This window comes from Chelon labrosus (genome assembly GCF_963514085.1).
Source record: "Chelon labrosus genome assembly, chromosome: 4".
Classification (NCBI taxonomy): Eukaryota; Metazoa; Chordata; class Actinopteri; order Mugiliformes; family Mugilidae; genus Chelon; species Chelon labrosus.
Genome location: NC_140340.1, coordinates 20,014,336 through 20,039,858, shown reverse-complemented (window position 1 = coordinate 20,039,858; position 25,523 = coordinate 20,014,336). Strand labels below are relative to the sequence as shown.

Below are 25,523 nucleotides of genomic sequence, written 5' to 3'. Positions count from 1 at the left end.
GTTCCCACAACAGAAAAATCCCAAAAAACAGCGGGGCAAAATAGTTGGCTTTACAGACAGTTATATCTGAATAAAATTAAGAGATAAAATTAATTCAGACAATAGAAAAAGAGCTAAGAAGTATTAATAGTCTCTATGTGTGTGTTACTAACTATTCAGATAAACTTCTGATGTTAATGTGGTAGTGTTTCTTACACTCTCAGTGTTTTCATCTGTAGCCTGTTCATATGATAGCAACAACTTGCCGTTTCTTAATGGCACCTTAATGTGTGAACGTCGTATTAGCAAGAAGCTTTCCACTTTCAAACTGTTTTCGTAACATGACGTGAATGCAGCATAAGAGCCCTTTGTGCCTCCTAGCTCTCTGTTCCTGCTGGTGTCTTCACCAATGGCAGGATGTTTACAGATCTATGTACACAGGACACGGTTTATGCATGTTTACTCAACTCTACAGAGATGCGTTGACAGTGGTGTGACAGTTTTCAAGTAAAGAAGATGCACCTTAAGTCAACTTAAAGTTAGGTGGTGCAGACGGCTGCAGCCTCTGTACGGTCAGGACAGACAGAGCTCGAGTCAGCGTTTGACATTCCACTAAAAACTTGGACGATGTGCGAACATCTGAAATCTACTGATTCCAGGTCCACAGTTCAGGAAAATGTGCAATAATACCTCAAGATAGTTTTAATATGACAATGACGGTGTTGTGTGCGCTACCTGCCAGGTTTCCATCGAATGCAGTAACTTGTTTTAAATCAAACAGATGCACAAAGTGACAAGTCACCCCAAGTGCACAGTAATCCTGGAATCCACAACGGCAAACAGCAAAAGTTATGTAGATATTTACATTATTTCTTTACCTTGTTTTCCACAAGAGGGACCTAAGAGAACAACTTTTTGCACATCATTTTTATACGCAATGTTTTCCCTATCTTTCCGTACCAGGGACCGAGGCCAGTGGAACGACTGTAGATAGAACGACAGTGTGTGTTGATGTTTTCTTTATAAATTATCATAGTGATTTATGGAGGAAAAAAAATAGTTTATTGTGACTGTGTTGGACATATTTCAATATTTTTCTTGTGCTGGTTTCAAAACCCATGTGAACACTTTTTATGATCTTTAAAATATTTTAAAGCTACTTAATTTGCTTAAAAGCTGGTGAAACTCTGATTTACCATTTTCAAAGAGTGAACAGAAAATGTGAATATTATTGTCTCTTTAAATGGCTAAATTGAATTTTACTGTTGTTTTGTGTCATTTACGACATGTATATATTGATTTTGTCAGACGGTGCAGTTGCGGATGGAGCTAGTTTCGGGACATGGTGATGCCATCAGACGCCTCCAGTGGTTTATCATGTGATTCTGTAGGTTTATAGCTGTGTTATGGAGGCTGTACATACAGCACAGAGATGAACATTGTAGTATTAGTACATTTAAAACTCACAATATTGTCAACAATCATGGGTAGTGGCTCAGTTTGAATGTTAAATGTGGCATCCATGAATTATGAGTAGGATCACTGACACCATTGCTTAAAAAGGACACCACAGCATTTTAGATATTTTGAGTGTTCTGCGTCTCCTCTTGAGTCAGACGTTTTAGATGGATATTAGTTTTATCTCTGCTTGTGTCCAATGCGGAGAGAAGTGCAGATTTAAAGTTACTTAGCATTAAGACTGGAAGCAAAAGAAAAAACAATATGTTTCAACACCTCAAAAGCTGCAGGAAAATGAAATAAAAAAGGAGAAATGTGCTAAAACACTTAAATAGTGTAGGGATGCAGAGATCTTAGAGTAAAGCATCAGTGTCATATTTAGAACAAACTTGTCTGCTGTGTGGGATAATGTAAAGAAATTAATGTGCAAGTAACATAAATGAAATAACCCGCAACACTGTTTAAAGAACAACAGAATGCAAAACATAGTATTCCAAATGGTCAAAAACAGACAAACAAGAAAAGAAAAAGAAAACAGATTATTATTTTCAAAAGCCATCAAGTCTGATTTGTAAGATCTAGCCCTGCAAATTCAGACTCCAAGTTGGCCCTAAATTTCATATTATATGTGTGTTCTGACATTAATTTATTGTAAATCTGACAGCTTCTAGCTTTAACACATTTAGCTTTAAAGCCAAAATAGTTTGACTTTCCATTCTGCTTGTTTGTTGTAAAATGCGTTTTTACCAAATTGCTTCTATTTTTTTATGTTTGTCAAATAATTAACACGAAAAACCTCAGAAAAGGTAGTATTATTCTGCCATGCTGTAGATGTAGTGTGTAAGGCTACGACCAACAATTGTTTTGTTTATTAACTGTTTGTTCAGTGTATAATGTAGATTGTCAGAAAATAGTGAAAAACACATAAAAAGGTATTCATTCAGTTTGCTTTTTTATATGACCAATACTGAAAAACCAAAAGGTGTACAAGCTGGACAAATCAGAGATGTGATTCAGAGGTGGAACCAGATTAGTTTAGACAAGGGGTAGTGACTAGATGCTAAAATTTAACAGCTGCCGAGTTACTTTCTGTTTGACTGAACCAGGCCAGCAGTTCCCCACTGCTTCCAGTCTTTGTCCAAAGCTAGGAACATCCTGGATATCTCTCTCGCTATGGATGACCGCACATAACTAACATCCATCTTTGCGTCTGACTCGAAACAATTTAGAGAACAGAAAGGTTTCAGAGAAGTGGCACACTTATTTTAAACCACATTTAGCACTCTTTAGAGGAAAGACGTGGGATCAAACCTCCACCATGTTTATTTCCACGATTTCCCTCTCTCTGTGTTGGTTGTGACTCAAACAGCCTGAATAATGGATGACGAAGAGAGAAATTTTTGTTCTCACCCACCCCCCTTTCACCCTCTTTGCTTACGTTACACAAGGACACAGAGGGCTGAAAATAGCGCTGCTGTCCTCATGTGATGTGAAATTAAAAGCACACTGGAGCGGAGATACTTGCTGCTGGGGAACTTGACACTCGTTTTACTCCATCTGACAATCCCTCCATCCAGCCTACAACACCACCTCCATCTGTCTGTGCAAGGGTACTTTTCACTACAGCAAGACTTTTGGAATATGATGATGTACATGTGATTGTAATAAAGAGATTTTAATTAGCTATGACACTGTGGTTTTGTGTTTTTATTAGGTCTGGTGGTCAGATATAAGCAACAAACTTCAGTCCTTCAGAATTAGTTTAAACAGATGATTCAAGATATTTTACCCGTATGAGCTCATCAAATGTCATACATTAACATTTACATTAAGAAATGTACGTCCATTACTTATTATCACTTTAGAAAAATAAAACCTGACTTGATCAATTACGACTATGATTTGGAAAAATTTGGGTGCTTTCAATAATCGGTTTTAAGTAATGTATGTCTTCTTTCCGAAAAAACACTTTAAATACCTGCTGGCAATATTTGGTAAAATTATATGCAGTACATGGAAGAAAACATTTACTACCACGATAGGATTTGTGTTTAATTAATCTATTTATTTACATACCTTTATGCTACATAATCCCAACATAGCCACCAAGACACGAGCCAACTCCATCTAGCCATGAAGATCAGGAAATAGTGTCAGTAACAACACAAATTGTCTCACTACGCTTTACAAAACCGGCATGAAACCCCCGGAGTAAGAACAAAGGTGACGATGGCAAGAAAAACTCCCTTTTAACAGGAAGAAATGTTATGCAGAACCCAGCCCATATGGGGGGACCCAAATGCTTGAGGCCAGCCGGGAAGAAGAAGAAAAAGTAAATGCAATAACATTATGTCATTATGCATCTAGGTTTGATTTGACATCTAATATGGACATACGGATTGGGGGATAAATAAATCTCTGACATTACCTTGATCAGAGGTTTTATATCCACAATCAGTGGAGTCAAAAATCATTTTGGTGCAGTCATCAGCTGAAGGTGTCGTAACAGAGAGGTTTTTAACATCTGTCGGCTAACACGACACACAATGAGACACACTTGCACTGATTCTTCAGCAAAGGCACAGAAAGGACGGAGTGTGTGAAACCAGGGAAAAGTGACTCACAGAGTCCCACTGGGACATAAGACCAAGACCTCTGGAGACCCTGCAGGGACAGGGGTGAAGAAGGAATCACAATGAAAACCTGCATTGCTAAAACTGCATCTGTATGGCATTAACTTACATTTCATACTCAGACGTCAAGTTAGACATGTTTTGGTTATACAGCTCTTCATAGTATGAATGAAAACATTTGTTAATTGTCTGAATGTTTATCATCACAAGAAGCTCGGATAATAGGATAACAAGACCCTCTTATATTGTAGCTTACAAGGACAAATGACTGTTTCATCAATATTCCTGATGGGTTGATGAGTGTTTGTTCAATTGAAGTTACTGACCCTGTCCTCCACCTATTCCTATGAGAATTAACAATGCATTGTCACCACTGCAATAACACTATTGAGAGTTTTACACGGTTTATGGTCTCAAAAAGCTCTCTGATTGGTTCACACTGTGGGAAACATCAACCAGACCAAGACCCACGCATTCATATGGAGATGTGGGAGTATAAATAGGAGGGATGAAGCCAGCAGAGATCAGATTCTCTCTACAGAGACCTCTACAACACACAGATCCAGACATGGCACCTACAATCACTGCAGCAATGACCAACTCTCAGGAACAACTCACTCTGACCCACAAGGTAAATTGAAGATTCATAGAGACTCAAACATCATTGATGAAGCTTTGTACTTGTTGATACCAACTCTACACTCCAGAACAAGTTGATTAATGACTTTCTTCTTCTTCCTGCAGCCCAGAAAGCCTGGAGAAGTTACGCAGAGAGCGAATCAACAGCAGTATTGAACAGCTCAAGTCTCTCCTGGGTCCAGAGATTCTCAAACAGCAGCCAGACTCCAAGCTGGAGAAAGCAGACATCCTGGAGATGACAGTCTGTCTCCTGACACAGCTGTAGCAGCAGCATCAACAACAGAGAAGACTGATGAACCACTTCAACAAGCTGCAGTCTTTCTCTGAGAAGAACCTGAGAGAGGGTGACTTCTCTCCTCTGAGCTCCACAGTCCAGACCAGCATCACCAAAGACAAGAGTCCAGTCAACAGCTCCCTCTGGAGGCCGTGGTAGACACCTACAGACTGGAGTTACTACCAGACTAAATTTAAATGACCACATTGGTCAAAGATTACTGGACTGAATGCTTTGAAATATTATGGACTTGTTCTTCTATGTACAGAAGGTTTATATTAGTGCTTTTCATCTTTCTGCAAGATGACATTTCCTGAGGAAATCACAGCAACAATATCTTTCATGTTAAGAAAGGAAACATCTTGTCATGCAACAGACGAGATGAAAAGACCATGTTGGTCCAAGATTACAGGAACTGAATTCCATGAAATTTAAGGATTTGTTCTTTTGTAGGAACAGAAGGTTGATTATTAAAAAAAAATAAAAAATAAAAACATTTCCTATGGAAACAGTGAAACAAGAAAACATTATCTTTCATATTAAGAAAGAACCTTTGTCATTTACTAGGTTTAAATGAATGTAAAGCTAATGATCATTTGCTGTGATTGTATTCCATCATCACTTTGTGGTGATACATGATGAAATGAAGTTTATTACTTCCTGAGTTTTATTATTTTGATAAAAAAAAAAAAACTAATTGTCCCTTTTCTGGACATTCTTGAAACTGACTTAATTTTAATCTCTTTGATTATTTAGCACTGATCTGTTTTAAGATCTGAATGCATTTGTTTCCTTTTCTTTAAAAGGATATCTAATAACATGAAACTGTGTGGATTATAAAGACAGTGAGCTTTTCTTTTTAGAAAATGTATTGACTTCACTTGGTTTTAACCTGCTTACATCATTTTGTGATGATTTTAATTTGATCTATTCTAAGATCAGTTTTCTCTCTGTCTTTGTTATAAAGTGCAGATTGTGTTTATTTTGAAATATGTTTTATGTCAAATTGAATGATGATTCTTCTCATGATGTTTGTGTCTTTTGTAAAGACGACTGTTCCTCCACTCATTTTGAGTACAGAGTCTTGGAGATGCCACCAAGTTATAGTTGTGATGTATCATCACGTCCATCTGACTCCAGTTGGAGTTTTCATGAACTAACACTGAGTTCATGTGAATAATAAAATCACTGAAATCTAATGAATGTCTGTGTTTACATATAATTTCTTCTAAAGCCTAGTTGTCTCACTATGATTAAGGATCATTTCTTCATGTGTCTATTTTAACATTCTTCAAACATAACTAACAGAGTGCTGCAATATCAGTCTATAATTCACTGTCCAACATCAGGATTCACATCTGGAAGATAAGTGTGTTCTCATAAATACACCTGCAGCCTCGTTTTAGTTTAAATCTAAGAATATTATGTGTTGAGATGGACTGATGGAGAAATCTGATGAAGTCTTATTATCTATGTCGCTCTATTTATATGCAGAAGGTGAATGTAAGTGATCACAGCTAGTGGAGATATTTTCATTGCACCTCTTCTTAAGAATCAAGATGAACAAATAGCTGAGTCATCATTTTAGAGCAGTCCTCAGTTCCGGGTGGTGGAATGCCTAAACTTTAAAATAACTATTGTCTCCTGATGTGATGGGTAAGGAGACACACTTCTATTGTTCCTCCAGTGAAAGCAGTCAAAAGACAGAGTGTGGGAAACCAGAGGAAACCCACTCACAGAGCCATTGGAGGACAATTGATCCAGACCTCTGCCCTGAAGAGACAAAGGTCAACAGGGAGCCTGAAGTTCCAAATGGAAACTTCCTGATATGTCCCAAATCAAATAATCAATTTTTTCTTGCTTTTATTTGCTAAAGGTAGAGATAAGTTATCTAATTACATATATATAAATTTCTGTTTGTGAGTTTCATTTTTGAAAGGATAGAGACACACTAAGGATTTCTCCAGTCATTTCAGTGACATACTTGACTCTGTTTACATTCCATCCAATTTTAACTTCACACATTGATATCAAATATTGAGGAGCTGTAAAAAGTACAAACAAACAAACTAAATCACCACCAAGTACTGTACTAAAATTAGCCTAAATCAAAATATTGGCTGTCGGAATGACAAAGTTTTCATCGTCGTTTCAAACTTTCCAGACGCTCACAGTCAGTCAGTGGTGTTCTTTCCCTCCAGATGGTTGGTGACGTCAGGCTCCTTTTCTACTACAACACACGTCCAGTTTCAAAAGCTTCATTCAAAGTCTTTTAGTGGTTCATTGGTCACAGAAATGAATGAGTCAGTGTGGGAAACTGAATTCACTTTTCTCCTCACACTGACAACAGGGCGAAAGTCTTAAGATCGTGCTACATAACAACAATTCAATACTTCATGGGGATCACAGTCTAAAGATCATATTTTATCAAATGAAATTATGATATCATGTGGGTTAGGTACTAGATATAGATTGTAGTGCGACAGAGGCACTTGAAACAAAAGTCGATTTTCAGTAACTTTTTACTTTAGTTCCATGACGTTATACAAAACATCTCATCCTGGAGGAAATCTGTTGTGATTCTGCCACATATGTGATGGGATGATGAGTGTGTGCTCAGTCAAAGTCATTGATCCCATCGTCAGGCATCGGATCTGATCTGCTCTGATCTGATCAGATATAGATATAGTTAATGATCAGTGGCTGATTAATTGGAGCACCCTTACTCATAAATGATCAAACCTTAGTCAAGACAAACTTATCATAATTTTGATGAAACCACCAGTTTGACGTGTTGGAATGACAAAAATGTAAGGTTGTTCAAGTGTTGTGTCCTAAAAGAGGACACACACTGCAGCTAATGTGATGAATAATGAGACACACTGAGACACACTTGTATTGATCCTCCAGCAAAAGCAGTAAAGTGTCAGATTGTGGGAAACCAGAGAAAACTCACTCACAGAGCCCCAGTGGGACAATAGAGGCAGACCTCTGCCCTGAAGAGACATTAGAAGACAATATGACTGAAGTGAAAGAAACTGTTATCTGTTTCATGTCAGTGTTGCAAATGTGAAACTATCTACAGAGAATCACCACTGAGACAATGTGCCAAATGACCAAGAGGACATGTTTTGGATTTAGAATATTTTGTTATCACATGTCAGTCACATTACATGTTAGGCCGAACTATAATTTAATCTGTATGCTGAAGATGATGTTTAAAAAACATTCCTTCTCACAAAGCTGACTCTTAATACCAACAGGATGATCCTGGACATATGTTATGATTCTGTATATCGTTCTAAAAATGAATTTTATTCTTGTTCAACCTTCCTTGTAACTCATTAACTTTTACATAATGAGACTCATTCCTCTGCTGGTCTCTTGTATTAACTGCTTGTGTATTTATTTCATGCACGGAAAGAGTGTGAGAAAGGTCTGAAGACCAGAGTCACAGTTCAAGTTGATTTGCATCTTTATCAACACCAGCACCCGACTTATTGTCCACAGGGATTTGGCACACTTCATGAAACAGCTGCGTCGATCACCCCTTCATGTAGAGACATATTAAACTAGTTGATGACAGAAAGGTTTCATGTTGAGCTGAAGTTAAAACTTTCTGCGACTACTAATTAAAGCAATGTCAGAGAAAATGTTACATGACTATTTTTAACTGTATATCAAGATTTGAATGAAAATGGCTGAGGTAATCAATCACGTTGTTTCCCTCCAGATGGTTGGTGACGTCAGGCTCTGTCTCTGTTACAGCACACGACCAGCAAACATCACAAAAGCTCCTTTCAAAGTCCTTTTGTAGTGCACTGACCACATCATTCAAAGACCGACTGTGGGAAACTGAGAGAAACTTTCTGCTCACACCAACGACAAACCACAAGACAGAAAACACACCTGTTACATCTGGACAACATGACTTTGTCTCAGTTAAAACACAGCACTGATAAAATACTGATTTGTTTTACTTTTTAAATAGAAGAATTTGGAAATTACACAACTGAAAGTGTATAATTCATAGACTATATACAAAAGACCGTCATGGTATTATAACTGATTCTAAATATTAGGATATCTAAACATAAAACCACCAAATGGTGGATGAATATTTTTATAGAGACAATGATAGAGATTCTCCAGAAAATCAACAGAACTCCCTCTGAAGAGTGATTTTATAGGTGTAATGAGATGATGAGCGTGTGCTCAGTCAAAGTCATTGATCCCAGCATCAGGCATCAGATCAGCTCTCTCTACAGGGTCACCACTTTCCCAGATCTACACAGACCTCCTCCACCTGTTCCCCTGAGATCTCACTATTGTCACCCACTAATATGACCACTGAGCATGTGTCAGGCCAGATTTCCTTTTTCTTTTCTCCAGCTCTCTGATTGGTTCACACTGTGGGAAACATCAACCAGACCAAGACCCACACATTCATATGGAGATGTGGGAGTATAAATAGGAGGGATGAAGCCAGCAGAGATCAGATTCTCTCTACAGAGACCTCTACAACACACAGATCCAGACATGGCACCTACAATCACTGCAGCAATGACCAACTCTCAGGAACATCTCACTCTGACCCACAAGGTAAATTGAAGATTCATAGAGACTCAAACATCATTGATGAAGCTTTGTACTTGTTGATACCAACTATACACTCCAGAACAAGTTGATTAATGACTTTCCTCTTCTTCCTGTAGCTCAGAAAGCCTCTGGTGGAGAAGTTACAAAGAGATCGAATCAACAGCAGCATTGAGCAGCTCAAGTCTCTCCTGGGTCCAGAGTTCCTCAAACAGCAGCCAGACTCCAAGATGAAGAAAGCAGACATCCTGGAGATGACAGTTTACTTCCTGAGACTACTGCAGCAGCAGCAGCATCAAACTGTGGACTCTGTTGATCAGGGCTACTCCAGGTGTGTCCAACAGGTGGTGCACTTCTTGTCCAAGGAGGAGGTGAACACTCAGTCCCAGAGAAGACTGATGAACCACTTCAACAAGCTGCAGTCTTCCTCTGAGAAGAACCTGAGAGAGGGTGACTTCTCTGCTTTGAGCTCCACAGTCCAGACCAGCATCACCAAAGACAAGAGTCCAGTCAACAGCTCCCTCTGGAGGCCGTGGTAGACACCTACAGACTGGAGTTACTACCAGACTAAATTTAAACGACCACATTGGTCAAATATTACTGGACTGAATGCTTTGAAATATTATGGACTTGTTCTTCTGTATGTACAGAAGGTTTATATTAGTGCTTTTCATCTTTCTGCAAGATGACATTTCCTGAGGAAATCACAGCAACAATATCTTTCATGTTAAGAAAGAAAACATCTTGTCATGCAACAGACGAGATGAAAAGACCATGTTGGTCCAAGATTACAGGAACTGAATTCCATGAAATTTAAAGACTTGTTCTTCTGTAGGAACAGAAGGTTCATATTAGTGCTTGAAGAAACGACAGCAACAATATCTTTCATGTTAAGAAAGAAAACATCTCGTCATTTAACAGACGAAATGAAAAGACCATGTTGGTCAAAGACGACAGGAACTGAATTCTATGAAATTTAAGGACTTGTTCTTCTGTAGAAACAGAAGGCTGATTATTTAAAAAAACAAACATTTCCTATGGAAACAGTGAAACAAGAAAACATTATCTTTCATATTAAGAAAGAACCTTTGTCATTTATTAGGTTTAAATGAAAGTAAAGCTAATGACAAAGGTTCCATCATCACTTTGTGGTGATACATGATGAAATGAAGTTTATTACTTCCTGAATTATATTATTTTGATGAAAACATTTAATTGTCCCTTTTCTGGACATTCTTGAAACTGACTTAATTTTAATCTCTTTGATTATTTAGCACTGATCTGTTTTAAGATCTAAATGTATTTGTTTCCTTTTCTTTAAAAGGATATCTAATAACATGAAACTGTGTGGATTATAAAGACAGTGAACTTTTCTTTTCAGAAAATGTATTGACTTCACTTGGTTTTAACCTGCTTACATCACTTTGTGATGATTTTAACATGATCTGTTCTAAGATCAGTTTTCTCTCTGTCTTTGTTATAAAGTGCAGATTGTGTTTATTTTGAAATATGTTTTATGTCAAACTGAATGATGATTCTTCTCATGATGTTCGCGTCTTTTATAAAGACGACTGTTCCTCCACTCATTTTGAGTACAGAGTCTTGGAGATGTCACCAAGTTATTGTTGTGATGTATCATCACGTCCATCTGACTCCAGTTGGAGTTTTCATGAACTAACACTGAGTTCATGTGAATAATAAAATCACTGAAATCTAATGAATGTCTATGTTTACACATCATTTCTTCTAAAGCCTAGTTGTCTCACTATGATTAAGGATAATTTCTTCATGTGTCTATTTTAACATTCTTCAAACATAACTAACAGAGTGCTGCAATATCAGTCTATAATTCACTGTCCAACATCAGGATTCACATCTGGAAGATAAGTGTGTTCTCATAAATACACCTGCAGCCTCGTTTTAGTTTAAATCTAAGAATATTATGTGTTGAGATGGACTGATGGAGAAATCTGATGAAGTCTTATCATCTATGTCACTCTATTTATATGCAGAAGGTGAATGTAAGTGGTCACAGCTAGTTGAGATATTTTCATTGCACCTCTTCTTAAGAATCAAGATGAACAAATAGCTGAGTCATCATTTTAGAGCAGTCCTCAGTTCCGGGTGGTGGAATGCCTAAACTTTAAAATAACTATTGTCTCCTGATGTGATTGGTAAGGAGACACACTTCTATTGTTCCTCCAGTGAAAGCAGTCAAAAGACAGAGTGTGGGAAACCAGAGGAAACCCACTCACAGAGCCATTGGAGGACAATAGATCCAGACCTCTGCCCTGAAGAAACAAAGGTCAACAGGGAGTCTGAAGTTCCAAATGGAAACTTCCTGATATGTCCCAAAACAAATATTCATTTTTTACTTGCTTTTATTTGCTAAAGATAGAGATAAGTTGTCTAATTACATATATATAAATTTCTGTTTGTGAGTTTCATTTGTGAAAGGACAGAGACACACTAAGGATTTCTCCAGTCATTTCAGTGACATACTTGACTCTGTTTACATTCCATCCAATTTTAACTTCACACATTGATATCAAATATTGAGGAGCTGTAAAAAGTACAAACAAACAAACTAAATCACCACCAAGTACTGTACTAAAATTAGCCTAAATCAAAATATTGGCTGTCAGAATGACAAAGTTTTCATCGTCGTTTCAAACTTTCCAGACGCTCACAGTCAGTCAGTAGTGTTCTTTCCCTCCAGATGGTTGGTGACGTCAGGTTCCTTTTTTACTACAACACACGTCCAGTTTCAAAAGCTTCATTCAAAGTCTTTTAGTGGTTCATTGGTCACAGAAATGAATGAGTCAGTGTGGGAAACTCAATTTACTTTTCTACTCACACTGACAACAGGGCGAAAGTCTTAAGATCGTGCTACATAACAACAACTCAATACTTCATGGGGATCACAGTCTAAAGATCATATTTTATCAAATGAAATTATGATATCATGTGGGTTAGGTACTAGATATAGATTGTAGTGCGACAGAGGCACTTGAAACAAAAGTCGATTTTCAGTAACTTTTTACTTTAGTTTCATGACGTTATACAAAATATCTCATCCTGGAGGAAATCTGTTGTGATTCTGCCACATATGTGATGGGATGATGAGTGTGTGCTCAGTCAAAGTCATTGATCCCATCGTCAGGAATCGGATCTGATCTAGGACAGTGTGTGTCCTTTTAGGACACTGCAGCTAATGTGATGAATAATGAGACACACTGAGACACACTTGTATTGATCCTCCAGCAAAAGCAGTAAAGTGTCAGATTGTGGGAAACCAGAGAAAACTCACTCACAGAGCCCCAGTGGGACAATAGAGGCAGACCTCTGCCCTGAAGAGACATTAGAAGACAATATGACTGAAGTGAAAGAAACTGTTATCTGTTTCATGTCAGTGTTGCAAATGTGAAACTATCTACAGAGAATCACCACTGAGACAATGTGCCAAATGACCAAGAGGACATGTTTTGGATTTAGAATATTTTGTTATCACATGTCAGGCCGAACTATAATTTAATCTGTATGCTGAAGATGATGTTTAAAAAACATTCCTTCTCACAAAGCTGACTCTTAATACCAACAGGATGATCCTGGACATATGTTATGATTCTGTATATCGTTCTAAAAATGAATTTCATTCTTGTTCAACCTTCCTTGTAACTCATTAACTTTTACATAATGAGACTCATTCCTCTGCTGGTCTGTTGTATTAACTGCTTGTGTATTTATTTCATGCACGGAAAGAGTGTGAGAAAGGTCTGAAGACCAGAGTCACAGTTCAAGTTGATTTGCATCTTTAACAACACCAGCACCCGACTTATTGTCCACAGGGATTTGGCACACTTCATGAAACAGCTGCGTCGATCACCCCTTCATGTAGAGACATATTAAACTAGTTGATGACAGAAAGGTTTCATGTTGAGCTGAAGTTAAAACTTTCTGCGACTACTAATTAAAGCAATGTCAGAGGAAATGTTACGTAACTGTTGATAATTGTTCTATTTTTAACTGTATCTCAAGATTTGAATGAAAATGGCCGAGGTAACCAATCACGTTGTTTCCCTCCAGATGGTTGGTGACGTCAGGCTCTGTCTCTGTTACAGCACACGACCAGCAAACATCACAAAAGCTCCTTTCAAAGTCCTTTTGTAGTGCACTGACCACATCATTCACAGACCGACTGTGGGAAACTGAGAGAAACTTTCTGCTCACACCAACGACAAACCACAAGACAGAAAACACACCTGCTACATCTGGACAACATAACTTTGTCTCAGTTAAAACACAGCACTGATAAAATACTGATTTGTTTTTCTTCTTAAATAGAAGAATTTGGAAATTACACAACTGAAAGTGTATAATTCATAGACTATATACAAAAGACGGTTTTGGTATTAAAAAATATTCTAAATATTAGGATATCTAAACATAAAAACACCAAGTGGTGGATGAATGTTTTGGTAGCGACAATGATAGAGATTCTCCAGAAAATAAACAGAACTCTCTCTAAAGAGTGATTTCATAGGTGTAATGAGATGATGAGCGTGTGCTCAGTCAAAGTCATTGATCCCAGCATCAGACATCAGATCAGCTCTCTCTACAGGGTCACCACTTTCCCAGATCTACACAGACCTCCTCCACCTGTTCCCCTGAGATCTCACTATTGTCACCCACTAATATGACCACTGAGCATGTGTCAGGCCAGATTTCCTTTTTCTTTTCTCCAGCTCTCTGATTGGTTCACACTGTGGGAAACATCAACCAGACCAAGACCCACGCATTCATATGGAGATGTGGGAGTATAAATAGGAGGGATGAAGCCAGCAGAGATCAGATTCTCTCTACAGAGACCTCTACAACACATAGATCCAGACATGGCACCTACAATCACTGCAGCAATGACCAACTATCAGGAACAACTCACTCTGACCCACAAGGTAAATTGAAGATTCATAGAGACTCAAACATCATTGATGAAGCTTTGTACTTGTTGATACCAACTCTACACTCCAGAACAAGTTGATTAATGACTTTCTACTTCTTCCTGTAGCTCAGAAAGCCTCTGGTGGAGAAGTTACGCAGAGAGCGAATCAACAGCAGCATTGAGCAGCTCAAGTCTCTCCTGGGTCCAGAGTTCCTCAAACAGCAGCCAGACTCCAAGATGGAGAAAGCAGACATCCTGAAGATGACAGTTTACTTCCTGAGACTACTGCAGCAGCAGCAGCAGCAGAAGCAGCAGCAGCATCAAACTGTGGACTCTGTTGATCAGGGCTACTCCATGTGTGTCCAACAGGTGGTGCACTTCCTGTCCAGGGAGGAAGTGAACAGTCAGTCCCAGAGAAGACTGATGAACCACATCAACAAGCTGCAGTCTTCCTCTGAGAAGAACCTGAGAGAGGCTGACTTCTCTCCTCTGAGCTCCACAGTCCAGACCAGCATCACCAAAGACAAGAGACCAGTCAACACCTCCCTCTGGAGGCCGTGGTAGACACCTACAGACTTGTTCTTCTGTATGGACAGAAGGTTTATATTAGTGCTTTTCATCTTTCTGCAAGATGGCATTTCCTGAGGAAATCACAGCAACAATATCTTTCATGTTAAGAAAGAAAAGATCGGGACAACAGATGAGATTAAAAGACCATGTTGGTCAAAGATTACAGGAACTGAAATCTATGAAATTTAAGAACTTGTTCTTCTGTAGGAACAGGAGGTTGATTACTAAAAAAACAAACATTTCCTATGGAAACAGTGAAACAAAAAAAACATTATCTTTCATATTAAGAAAGAACCTTTGTCATTTATTTGGTTTAAATGAAAGTAAAGCTAATGATCATTTGCTGTGATTGTATTCCATCATCACTTTGTGGTGATACATGATGAAATGAAGTTTATTACTTCCTGAGTTTTATTATTTTGATAAAAACATTTAATTGTCCCTTTTCTGGACATTCTTGAAACTGACTTAATTTAAGCTCTTTGATTATTTAGCACTGATCTGTTTTAAGATCTGATGTATTTGTTTCCTTTTCTTTAAAAGGATATCTAATAACATGAAACTGTGTGGATTATAAAGACAGTGAATTTTTCTTTTCAGAAAATGTATTGACTTCACTTGGTTTTAACCTGCTCACATCACTTTGTGATGATTTTAACATGATCTGTTCTAAGATCAGTTTTCTCTCTGTCTTTGTTATAAAGTGCAGATTGTGTTTATTTTGAAATATGTTTTATGTCAAACTGAATGATGATTCTTCTCATGATGTTTGTGTCTTTTGTAAAGACGACTGTTCCTCCACTCATTTTGAGTACAGAGTCTTGGAGATGCCACCAAGTTATAGTTGTGATGTATCATCACGTCCATCTGACTCCAGTTGGAGTTTTCATGAACTAACACTGAGTTCATGTGAATAATAAAATCACTGAAATCTAATGAATGTCTATGTTTACATATCATTTCTTCTAAAGCCTAGTTGTCTCACTATGATTAAGGATCATTTCTTCATGTGTCTTTTTTAACATTCTTCAAACATAACTAACAGAGTGCTGCAATATCAGTCTACAATTCACTGTCCAACATCAGGATTCACATCTGGAAGATAAGTGTGTTCTCATAAATACACCTGCAGCCTCGTTTTAGTTTAAATCTAAGAATATTATGTGTTGAGATGGACTGATGGAGAAATCTGATGAAGTCTTATTATCTATGTCACTCTATTTATATGCAGAAGGTGGATGTAAGTGATCACAGGTAGTGGAGATATTTTCATTGCACCTCTACTTGAGAATCAAGATGAACGAATAGCTCAGTCATCATTTTAGAGCAGTCCTCAGTTCCAGGTGGTGGAATGCCTTAACTTTAAAATAACTATTGTCTCCTGATGTGATGGGTAAGGAGACACACTTCTATTGTTCCTCCAGTGAAAGCAGTCAAAAGACAGAGTGTGGGAAACCAGAGGAAACTCACTCACACATCCCCAATGGGACAATAAATGCTGACCTCTGTCCTGAACAGATAGAGGGTTAGGGGGAGTATGGTGGGATCAAAAGGAAAGCCTGCTTGTTGCTAAAGTTAGTACTCTATTGAAGAAATATCAACCAACACCAACAGTTATGAAAGTAGTTAAAAGTGATCATGTACAACAGATGGGTATTGAGATACTGATAATAGGTCATGAGATTTGGTGTGATTTAAAATCTCCTGTTACCATGGAAACTAAACTAACAAGTTTCTAAAAATACAGCATTATCAGTCTGAGTCGTTCTAAATAAAGCAAAAGATTGTTCATTAGAAATATCAGAAAGAAAAGTGTGAGGTTTGTGGAAATATTGTGCCTCCTTGTTAATCTCCTGTTTTGTTTTTTTTTTTAGCCTAGATGGCGGCGCGTATGGATGCAGTGGCCCCTCTCTCTCCTCGTTTTATATTTATACAGAATGTTTACATCGTAACTGTTTCACTGCCACTTCATCCACTTCAGGTCTATTTAGGTTTTTCTTTTTTTTATTGTGTGAGAAGAGAGAGAAACGTTTTTTCGATTTTTCTGTATGTTGTGAACATATTGAAAAATTGACAATAAAGAAATTTTGAATCTTGAATCTTGAATCTCAGTGAGTCAATGCTGATGGTGTAAAAATAATGGATTATTGAAGAAGGTGAATTATTACACTTATACATATGTGTATAAGGTAAATTCTCAGTTACATTGTTTAAAGAGTCTAAAACGAAGAAGTAGAATTAAAACACAGAGTCCTGCTTTGCCAAAGACAATCCCATTTTACATTTTTTTTACAATCGCTAACAAGCGCTTACCCATACTTCAGATCTTTTTTCTAAACTCTTAACACAGACTCACACAATTGGCCAAATGGATAATTTTCTTCTCAAAAACACATTTTGTTAAATATATACTAACTCTTCATTTCAAAATAGAACACATCTTTCTCTGCACACACTAACTTTACCAAAGCACTGGAAATCTGACTCAAAATGAAATTCTGTCAAAGAATAACACTTGTTTTCACTTCACAAGGTCAATCAAAATACACCAGGTTTTAAAATACTGGCTATTGTTGACATTACAAAAACTGCATAGACTTTTATGTTTCAGTTTTACAGGTATATTTGCATGCAAAACATGCAATCCACCATTTTTACACTAAATTTCTTGGTTGGGAACTGTATGTCCACATGTAATGTTCACATTCAAAAGCATTCCAGTAAAAAGCAAATCATTTTTTTTATCCTTTACTGTTTACTACAGGAGGTACAGTAAAAATACTGTTTACAGTATGATAGAACAGAAAAAGTTTTACAGTATTACTTACAGTGAACAAACACAAGAGCATTCTGAACAAAATAACAACAGCAAAAAGCCCAGAACTGAAAAAAGGGTGAACTAAAAAAAGCACAAAATTGCTGTATCTAATCTCTGCGATCTTCAGGGTTAGGCCACATGTTTTCATCAACATCGCATCTGATATTATCCAAGGCAATGCACCTGGGATAAAACCGCTTGCTATGTCGGCTCCACCCTTGGCAATCATCAACTGTGATGTCCCTGCAGCCAGCATCCATGGCTTCAAGGAGGGACATTTGGTCATGTGGCTGATGGTCATAAACCTTCCACCTCCATGCAGAAAAGAACTCCTCTATGGGGTTGAGGAAAGGTGAATAGGGTGGAAGGAAGAGACGTACCAGTCTTGGGTGGACTTCAAACCATGTTGTTGTTGCTTGCGAATGATGGAAAGCCACACTGTCCCAGGTGATTACAAAAGTCCTCATGTTTTCACCCTCCTGACCCTGCTCTGAAACCAGGCGCTGGTGGAGATCATTGAGAAAAGCAAGGAGGTGCTCGGTATTGTAGGGTCCAACCTGACATCTGTGAAGGAGTAAGCCTGCATTTGCAATTGCTGCACACATGGTAATGTTTGCCTCTCTCTGTCCTGGCACATCAACTGTGGCCCTTTTTCCAATTACATTTCTTCCACGTCGACGCCTTTTGGCCAGATTGAATCCTGCCTCATCTACGTATATGAATTCATGAGGGTTCTGGTTGGCCTCCAATTCCATAACTGTCTGAAACAAAGTTTATGTACATCATGTCATTATCATCATACCATACTGTACTGTAACCTATTACTGTGTAGGTGCAAAGCTTATAGAACTGGACATTGAATTGAATATACACTATACCTGGACATATTGTCGTCGTAGCTCCTTGACTCTCTCACTGATCCTCTCAAAGGGAACAGTATAGAGCTGCTTCATCCGCACTCTGTGTTTGCACAATGTCCGCGTAATGGTTGTGAGGCTGATGCTATTGATATTGTCAAATATCTCATGGTCCTCCACAATTCTAGTTTGAATTTCATGCAGTTTTATTTCATTATTTGCAACAACCATTTCTATAATGGCAAGCTCTTGATCATTATTGAGGAGCTTTCCTCTTCCCCCAGAGGGAGGAAGAAGTTGCATTCTTTAGAGGGACAAAAAAATCAACATATGCATTACTGTATGGTGTTATTGACATGTCAAGTGAGAAAAGAAACAACCCATGTAAAATGCAATACTTACCTGTTGGTTTGTTGAAAGATGCGTATAATGGAGGCAACCGTTGAGCGCCTCAAATTGGGCTGCACTCTTTCACCAGCCTCTCTTACTGAAAGACCGTGGTTGATTACATGGTCAATGATAGTGGCACGAATTTCATCACTGACTACTGTTCTTGCAGCCCTTGGAATGCCACCACAATGCATTCTACACCTCTACCTTGCCCTCTCCTTGGGCCTGCTCTTCTCCCTGGCCCTGCTCTTCTCACTGCATCTCTCACTGGGCCTGCCCTTCTCCCTGGCCCTGCTCCTCTCACTGCTCCTGCACCTCTCACTGCATCTCTCACTGGGCCTGCTCTTCTCCCTGGGCCCCGTGCTCTTACTCTTCCTCGTCCAGACATTACAGTGTTTGTCTTTTTCTGTTTCCAAAAACATCACTCCTCAAAGTTCTCTATATAACCCCTGCCACTGAGTCTAAGCCAGACTGGAATCAGCTGTGGTTGGCCCAATTTACCCAACATAAATCAGCTGTGTGTCAGTTATTCAATTTTCTGTGTTAAGAGTTTAGAAAAAGTATCTGAAGTATGGGTAAGCGCTTTTTAGCGATTGAAAAAAAATGAGCTGAGATATATTGTTTTTGAACTGATATCATTGCAGAAGCAGAGGTTTTTATACTGTATCTCAGGTTTGGAATATTGTTTTTGCTATTGTGGGATGTTGTGTTTTAACATTCGTAAATACAGTTTTTTCTGATAGCTTAGATGCAATTTTTTAAACTTTTGGCTTTTTTTGCAAAACTCTACACACAAATCACAAAACCTTTCACCCAAATAGCAAAACACATTAGATTACTTGCAAAAGCACGTTTTTGCACTAATTGCATAAACACTTTTTGCTAAACTGTTCACACTCTTTCAAAAATAGTATTTTTGTATCCGATGGTGCACACAAGCCATAATATCAGTAAGCACACAAAGCAGCCACTGCACACTGGCAGTAACAATGAAAAACTCATTTGGCTTTTGCTTATCCTGTGTGCAGGGCATATCGGTTTTCAGTACCTTGTACAGTAACACACAGGGGTCAAAGTGTATGGATATTTATTTACACACATCAAAATACGTAAACATAAAGTGTGTTTTTCAAGTCAAGGCACAAAAAAAAAACATATAATGGAGAATATCACTGAGGAAAAAAAAAATCAGTCTTGTCTTCTTACGGGGTCTGGCCACAAAATTTCATCAACATCACATGCAATGTCTTCCATTGCTAGGCAGCGGGGATAATATCTCCTCGAGTGTCGTATCCAGGCCTGACATGATACCTGGTCAATGTCTACGCATGCCTCCTCCATTGCCTCTAGAAGGGCTATGCGCTGATGGGGGCGACGGTCATAGACCTTCCAGCGCCAAGAAGAGAAGAACTCTTCAATTGGATTCAGGAATGGAGAGTAAGGGGGGAGGTAGACCGCAATGAAGAGCGGGTGATCGATAAACCAGTTGCGGACCAGAACAGCGTGATGGAAACTAACATTGTCCCATATGACGACATACCTGGTCTGCTCTGGTCTCTGAATGAGAGTGAATATTTCATGCAGGGTGTCCAGGAATGTAAGAATGTGTGCAGTGTTGTATGGGCCCAGATTTGCATGATGGTGAACAACACCGTTTTGGCTGATGGCTGCACACATGGTAATGTTTCCACCACGCTGTCCTGGGACATTGATTATGGCACGTTGTCCAATAATGTTCCTTCCCCGTCTTCTTGTTTTGCTGAGGTTAAAGCCTGCCTCATCCACAAAAATCAGCTCATGACCCATGGCATCTGCCTCTAGCTCCATCACTCTCTGGAAAAGACAAAACAAATGCAGCACAGCAGGCCCATGCACAGCACACAGTATGCACTTCCAGATTCAGTACCAATGATAAGCTTACCTGCACAAATTCATACCGCAGTTGTTTTACACGTTCACTGTTTCTTTGAAATGGGACCCTATAGATCTGCTTCATCTTTATTTGGTTGCGTGCCAGTAAGCGAGATAATGCAGAGATGCTCACATTATTTATGTCCTCGAATGTTGTGTCATCCTCTAGTATGTGCTGCTGTATTTCTCGTAGCCTTATTGAGTTGTTTGCCAACACCATATTCACTATGTAGGTCTCTTGTTCAGCCGTGAATAGTCTTCTTCTGCCCCCAGCTACAGGTCGTCTAACAATTCTACAAAGTAACAATATCAGTATTTTTACAGTAAATGTACAGTATTGTTTCTCAAAAGAATATGACACTACTGTATTACAGTATACATAATGTAAAACTTAGTATGAAGAAGATACTGTACTAACCGATTCTCATTTCGAAATGTTCTTATGATGCCTGCTACAGTGTAGCGGCTCAGGTTGGGTTGAACCCGTTGGCCAGCTTCCCTTAGGCTCATGCCATGGTTTATGACATGGTCCACTATTGTAGCTCTGATGACATCAGTGATTCTATTTCTTACTCGTACTCCTTGCCCTTCCTCTCCTCTTTCTCCTTGTGCTTCTGCACCTCCTCGTCCTCTTCCTCTAAGCACACCTCGTTGTCCTCTTCCTCTAAGTGCTCCTCCGCGTCCTTGCTGTCCTCCTCTCCCTCTTGCTTCTGCACCTCCTCCTCCTCTTCCTCCAAATTCATTTCCTTGTCCACGTCCTCGTCCTCCTGCTTCTTCACCTCCACGTCCTCTTCCTCGCCCTCCTCTTACTCTCACTCCTCTTACTCTTCTTTCTCCTTCCATTGTTCTCCACACAAAAGGCTTACCTGTGGCTTATTTATAGTGCTCAGGCTGATTGCAAAGTCAAATAATTATAGATAATAGTTTTCACATGTGACAATGTGGCCTGACAGTTGGCAAAATTGCGTAAATAATAGCCATAAATATGTATAGTTTTGACAGGAGTGTGTAGATCATCTGGAAATTGAGTGTAAAGCAGTGAGCAGTGTTTACAGTTTTGCAAAAAGAGTGCTGTGCAGTAAATTGTATTTACACATACACAAAGTGTTTGTTACGAAATTGCAAACTAAGTGCAAAGCAGCGTTTGTGCTTTCAGTTTTGCAAACTCGGTGAAAGGTTTTGTGATAAATATTAATAGTTTTAGAAATTGTGCTATAAGAATCAATGTAAGTGTTTAAGCCATCAGAAAAAACTGTAATACAAAAACAATCCATAATTTTGTTGGGAGGTATAGCTTGTCTGTTACAGTTTTTTCCAGTTGCTAACACACTAAAATGACATGGATAGCACAAATATTTAAACTGACACATAGGGAGCAAAACCTCATCTCAAATCTCCAAAACTTTAAACACATTTTCTGTTTTACACACATTTTGCAATTCAAAATGGCACTTTTTACAGTTTGTTTCAATTGCTTAAACACAATTTTGCAAACTAGGTTGGTTTTATCAAAATACTAACACAATTCACCAAACCACACACCCAAACTGCAAAATACCTCATATATCCTGCAAAATGAAGCACTGCAACCAAAATCAAACTTTTGCACCTGATGGCACATACTTCATTCATATTACAGATTTTTGTCTAACCAACTACACACTGTTGGGCATAATGAAAAGCACTCTCATCTTTAGTATGCTTTGCCATAATGCTAACATAGTTCAAACTGTAGAGAATTCTTCAGATTGTTCACATACACAGAAATATTTGCAGATACACACACGTGCTAATGAAATATTTATTTTTTTATTTTTCACCAAACAAGTCAGTGCAACATATGCACAGCAGATATATTTACATTGGAATGAACTAAAATATGCTCACAAAACAGTAAGCTAAAAAATACAATTGCAGAAAAAATTTAAAAAAAGAATAAAGAGGAAAGCAAAATAATCAGACAGTTAGGTCTGGCCACAACGCCCCGTCAACATCGCACTCTCACCCTCCCTCTTCCTCTTCCTCTCTCAGCAATGTCTTCCATTGTTGTTGTAAAAGAAAAAAAGATGCTCACCTGTGGTCTTTTATTGCTTACTTCCTGATTGAAGTGTTACAGTTTTTCTCAGTTGCTAAAACACTAAAATCCATTGGCTGAAGAAAGTTCTCAGTTGCTTGAACTCATTAAGCTAACTGTTCAGTCTGTTGTCAATACCTTAAACCATTTCACATGGTTTAGCAAAACTCTAAACACATTCTCATTCTTAAAACACATTCTGCACTCTAATGCACATGTCATCCATACTGGTAAACACAAGTGGCAACAATTACATATAAAGAGAGCAGAAATGTCATTGATTGAACACAATCAGTCAAAATTGATTTCACTTCTTTCAAATGATGTGACAACCAGTATAAGCCAGTTCAGAGAGCAAACAGGTTGTTGAAGGTGGGAATGAGAAAGTGTGAGAATGGATAGAAGAATTTACAGTTTTTCTCAGTTGCTAAAACACTAAAATCCATTGGCTGAAGAAAGTTCTCAGTTGCTTGAACTCATTAAGCTAACTGTTCAGTCTGTTGTCAATACCTTAAACCATTTCACATGGTTTAGCAAAACTCTAAACACATTCTCATTCTTACAGTTTTTTACAACCGCTATGACCCGTTTGTCAGAACCTTAAACACTTTTTCAAAACTGTTAACGCACATCACACCTGAAACACACAATTCCCCAAACAGTTAATTTCATGCTCAAAATCACGCAGTGTAACTAAACACAGACACACACTTCCAAAATACAATAATACACTAACACAATTCACCAAATCTACCAAAGCACTGACAAATGTTGTCTTCCAACAGAAACATTTAGTCAGTCACAGCACAGTGTCATAAAAAACACTGACAACTGATGGAATAACACAAACTGAATCACTTTGCATGTGTCAAATCTACTTTTTTCCTTTTTATTTTACAATCAACAGATTATTGTATTGATCATACATGTAAATTAATGTTTGTGATGATGTTCTTAATTTTTCAGTTTTGGGCATGAATTTTGTTCCTTTTTTTGTACAACACTCAGTACAAAAAGTGAACGACCCATGTCCAAGCAGCTTTGCAGAATGTTTATGAAAGAAGAAGACAGTATATGACAGTATTTGCGGTAAACACTTTACTGTATTGCAAATGAAAATGACTTACAGTAAAGAGGAAAAAAATAAATCAGCATTTAGCTGTCATTCATTACTGTATTGTCAAATACACAAAAAGAAAAAGGAGCAGAAGAAATCACTGTAAAAGAAAAGCTAATCTGCTCGGTCGTCAGCATTGGGCCACATATTTTCATCGACATCACACCTGATGTCTTCTCTGGCCAGGCATCTTGGGAAGTATCTTTTTGCATGCCTTTTCCAGCCCTGGCAGTCGTCAGCTGTGATCAATGTAATCTTCAATCCATTAGTTTTGAACATGAGGTTTTCTGTTTTGACAAACCGTGTGAAAGCAATTGAAAATTCACCAGTTAACATCTACTGTTTTGGTCTTGATTGAGCTTGTGTGTAAAAGGAGTTAAAACAAATTTTAAACGTGTAAAATGTGTGTATTTTGTGTCAAAAGAATAAGAATTGTGTTAATTGTATAGCCCACACAGGCTGATGTTGTGGTAACTGTGTGAAAAGTTTTGAAAAAGCGTTAAAAGTATTGAACAACGGGTCATAGCGGTTGCAAAAAACTGTAAGACACATTCTGCACTCTAATGCACATGTCATCCATACTGGTAAACACAAGTGGCAACAATTACATATAAAGAGAGCAGAAATGTCATTGATTGAACACAATCAGTCAAAATTGATTTCACTTGTTTCAAATGATGTGACAACCGATATAAGCCAGTTCAGTGAGCAAACAGGTTGTTGAAGGTGGGAAAATATTGCATGTGATGTTGATGAAGTGCTCTGGCCTGACCCAGCCCAAAGACAAGAAGAAGCTCATTGATCACATGTTTAGTCCTTTGATTTTTGTCACTTTCATTGTATACTGTAGCACAGTGCATTGTAGGCTGTATATGGCACAATAAACAAATTGTATGGCCCTGAACATTGTGCTTTCCATTTGTTTTCAGTACTGACTGCTCAATAGATTTTGACTGGTTACAGGTTCATATCATCAAAGAACAAGAATTACAGTATCACAGAGATAAAGTTTTTGAGATGCAGGGTACAGCACTGTAAAAATAAGGGTACAAGAAGGAGGAAGAACAAAAAAAAAATGCAAAGAGCAAAACACAGTAATTTCTGATCAATTTTGAGCTTTCTGTATAATGACAGAAACATATGAAATTTGTTTTGAGATTAAAAATGTAGTTCTCCCTGAGAACTATATGTTTTGAACAATGTGTTTTCTATTTTTTGGTGTATTGTTTACTGACTGCTTGATAGTGTATGTAATTTTGAGCAAT

At 38.1% G+C, this 25,523-nt stretch overlaps 2 protein-coding genes and 1 pseudogene across 3 annotated transcripts; all 3 read left to right on the top strand.

Annotated features, from left to right (window-relative positions):
• Positions 1–4,479: 4,479 nt before the first annotated feature.
• Positions 4,480–5,427, top strand: LOC311486513 (annotated as a pseudogene). The gene is made up of 2 exons: positions 4,480–4,701; positions 4,815–5,427. The product of its transcript is annotated as an uncharacterized misc_RNA (transcript).
• A 3,752-nt stretch (positions 5,428–9,179) lies between these two features.
• Positions 9,180–10,558, top strand: LOC311487148 (transcription factor HES-5-like). Its single transcript, XM_084543302.1, has 2 exons — positions 9,180–9,585; positions 9,699–10,558. The coding sequence occupies exons 1-2, from the start codon at positions 9,463–9,465 to the stop codon at positions 10,116–10,118; spliced, it is 543 nt and encodes a 180-aa protein (XP_084399428.1). The 5' UTR covers positions 9,180–9,462; the 3' UTR covers positions 10,119–10,558.
• A 3,408-nt stretch (positions 10,559–13,966) lies between these two features.
• On the top strand, positions 13,967–15,214 carry LOC311487147 (transcription factor HES-5-like). Its single transcript, XM_084543301.1, has 2 exons — positions 13,967–14,534; positions 14,648–15,214. Exons 1-2 carry the CDS (start codon positions 14,412–14,414, stop codon positions 15,083–15,085), a joined length of 561 nt encoding a protein of 186 aa, XP_084399427.1. The 5' UTR covers positions 13,967–14,411; the 3' UTR covers positions 15,086–15,214.
• The last annotated feature ends 10,309 nt before the right edge of the window (positions 15,215–25,523 follow it).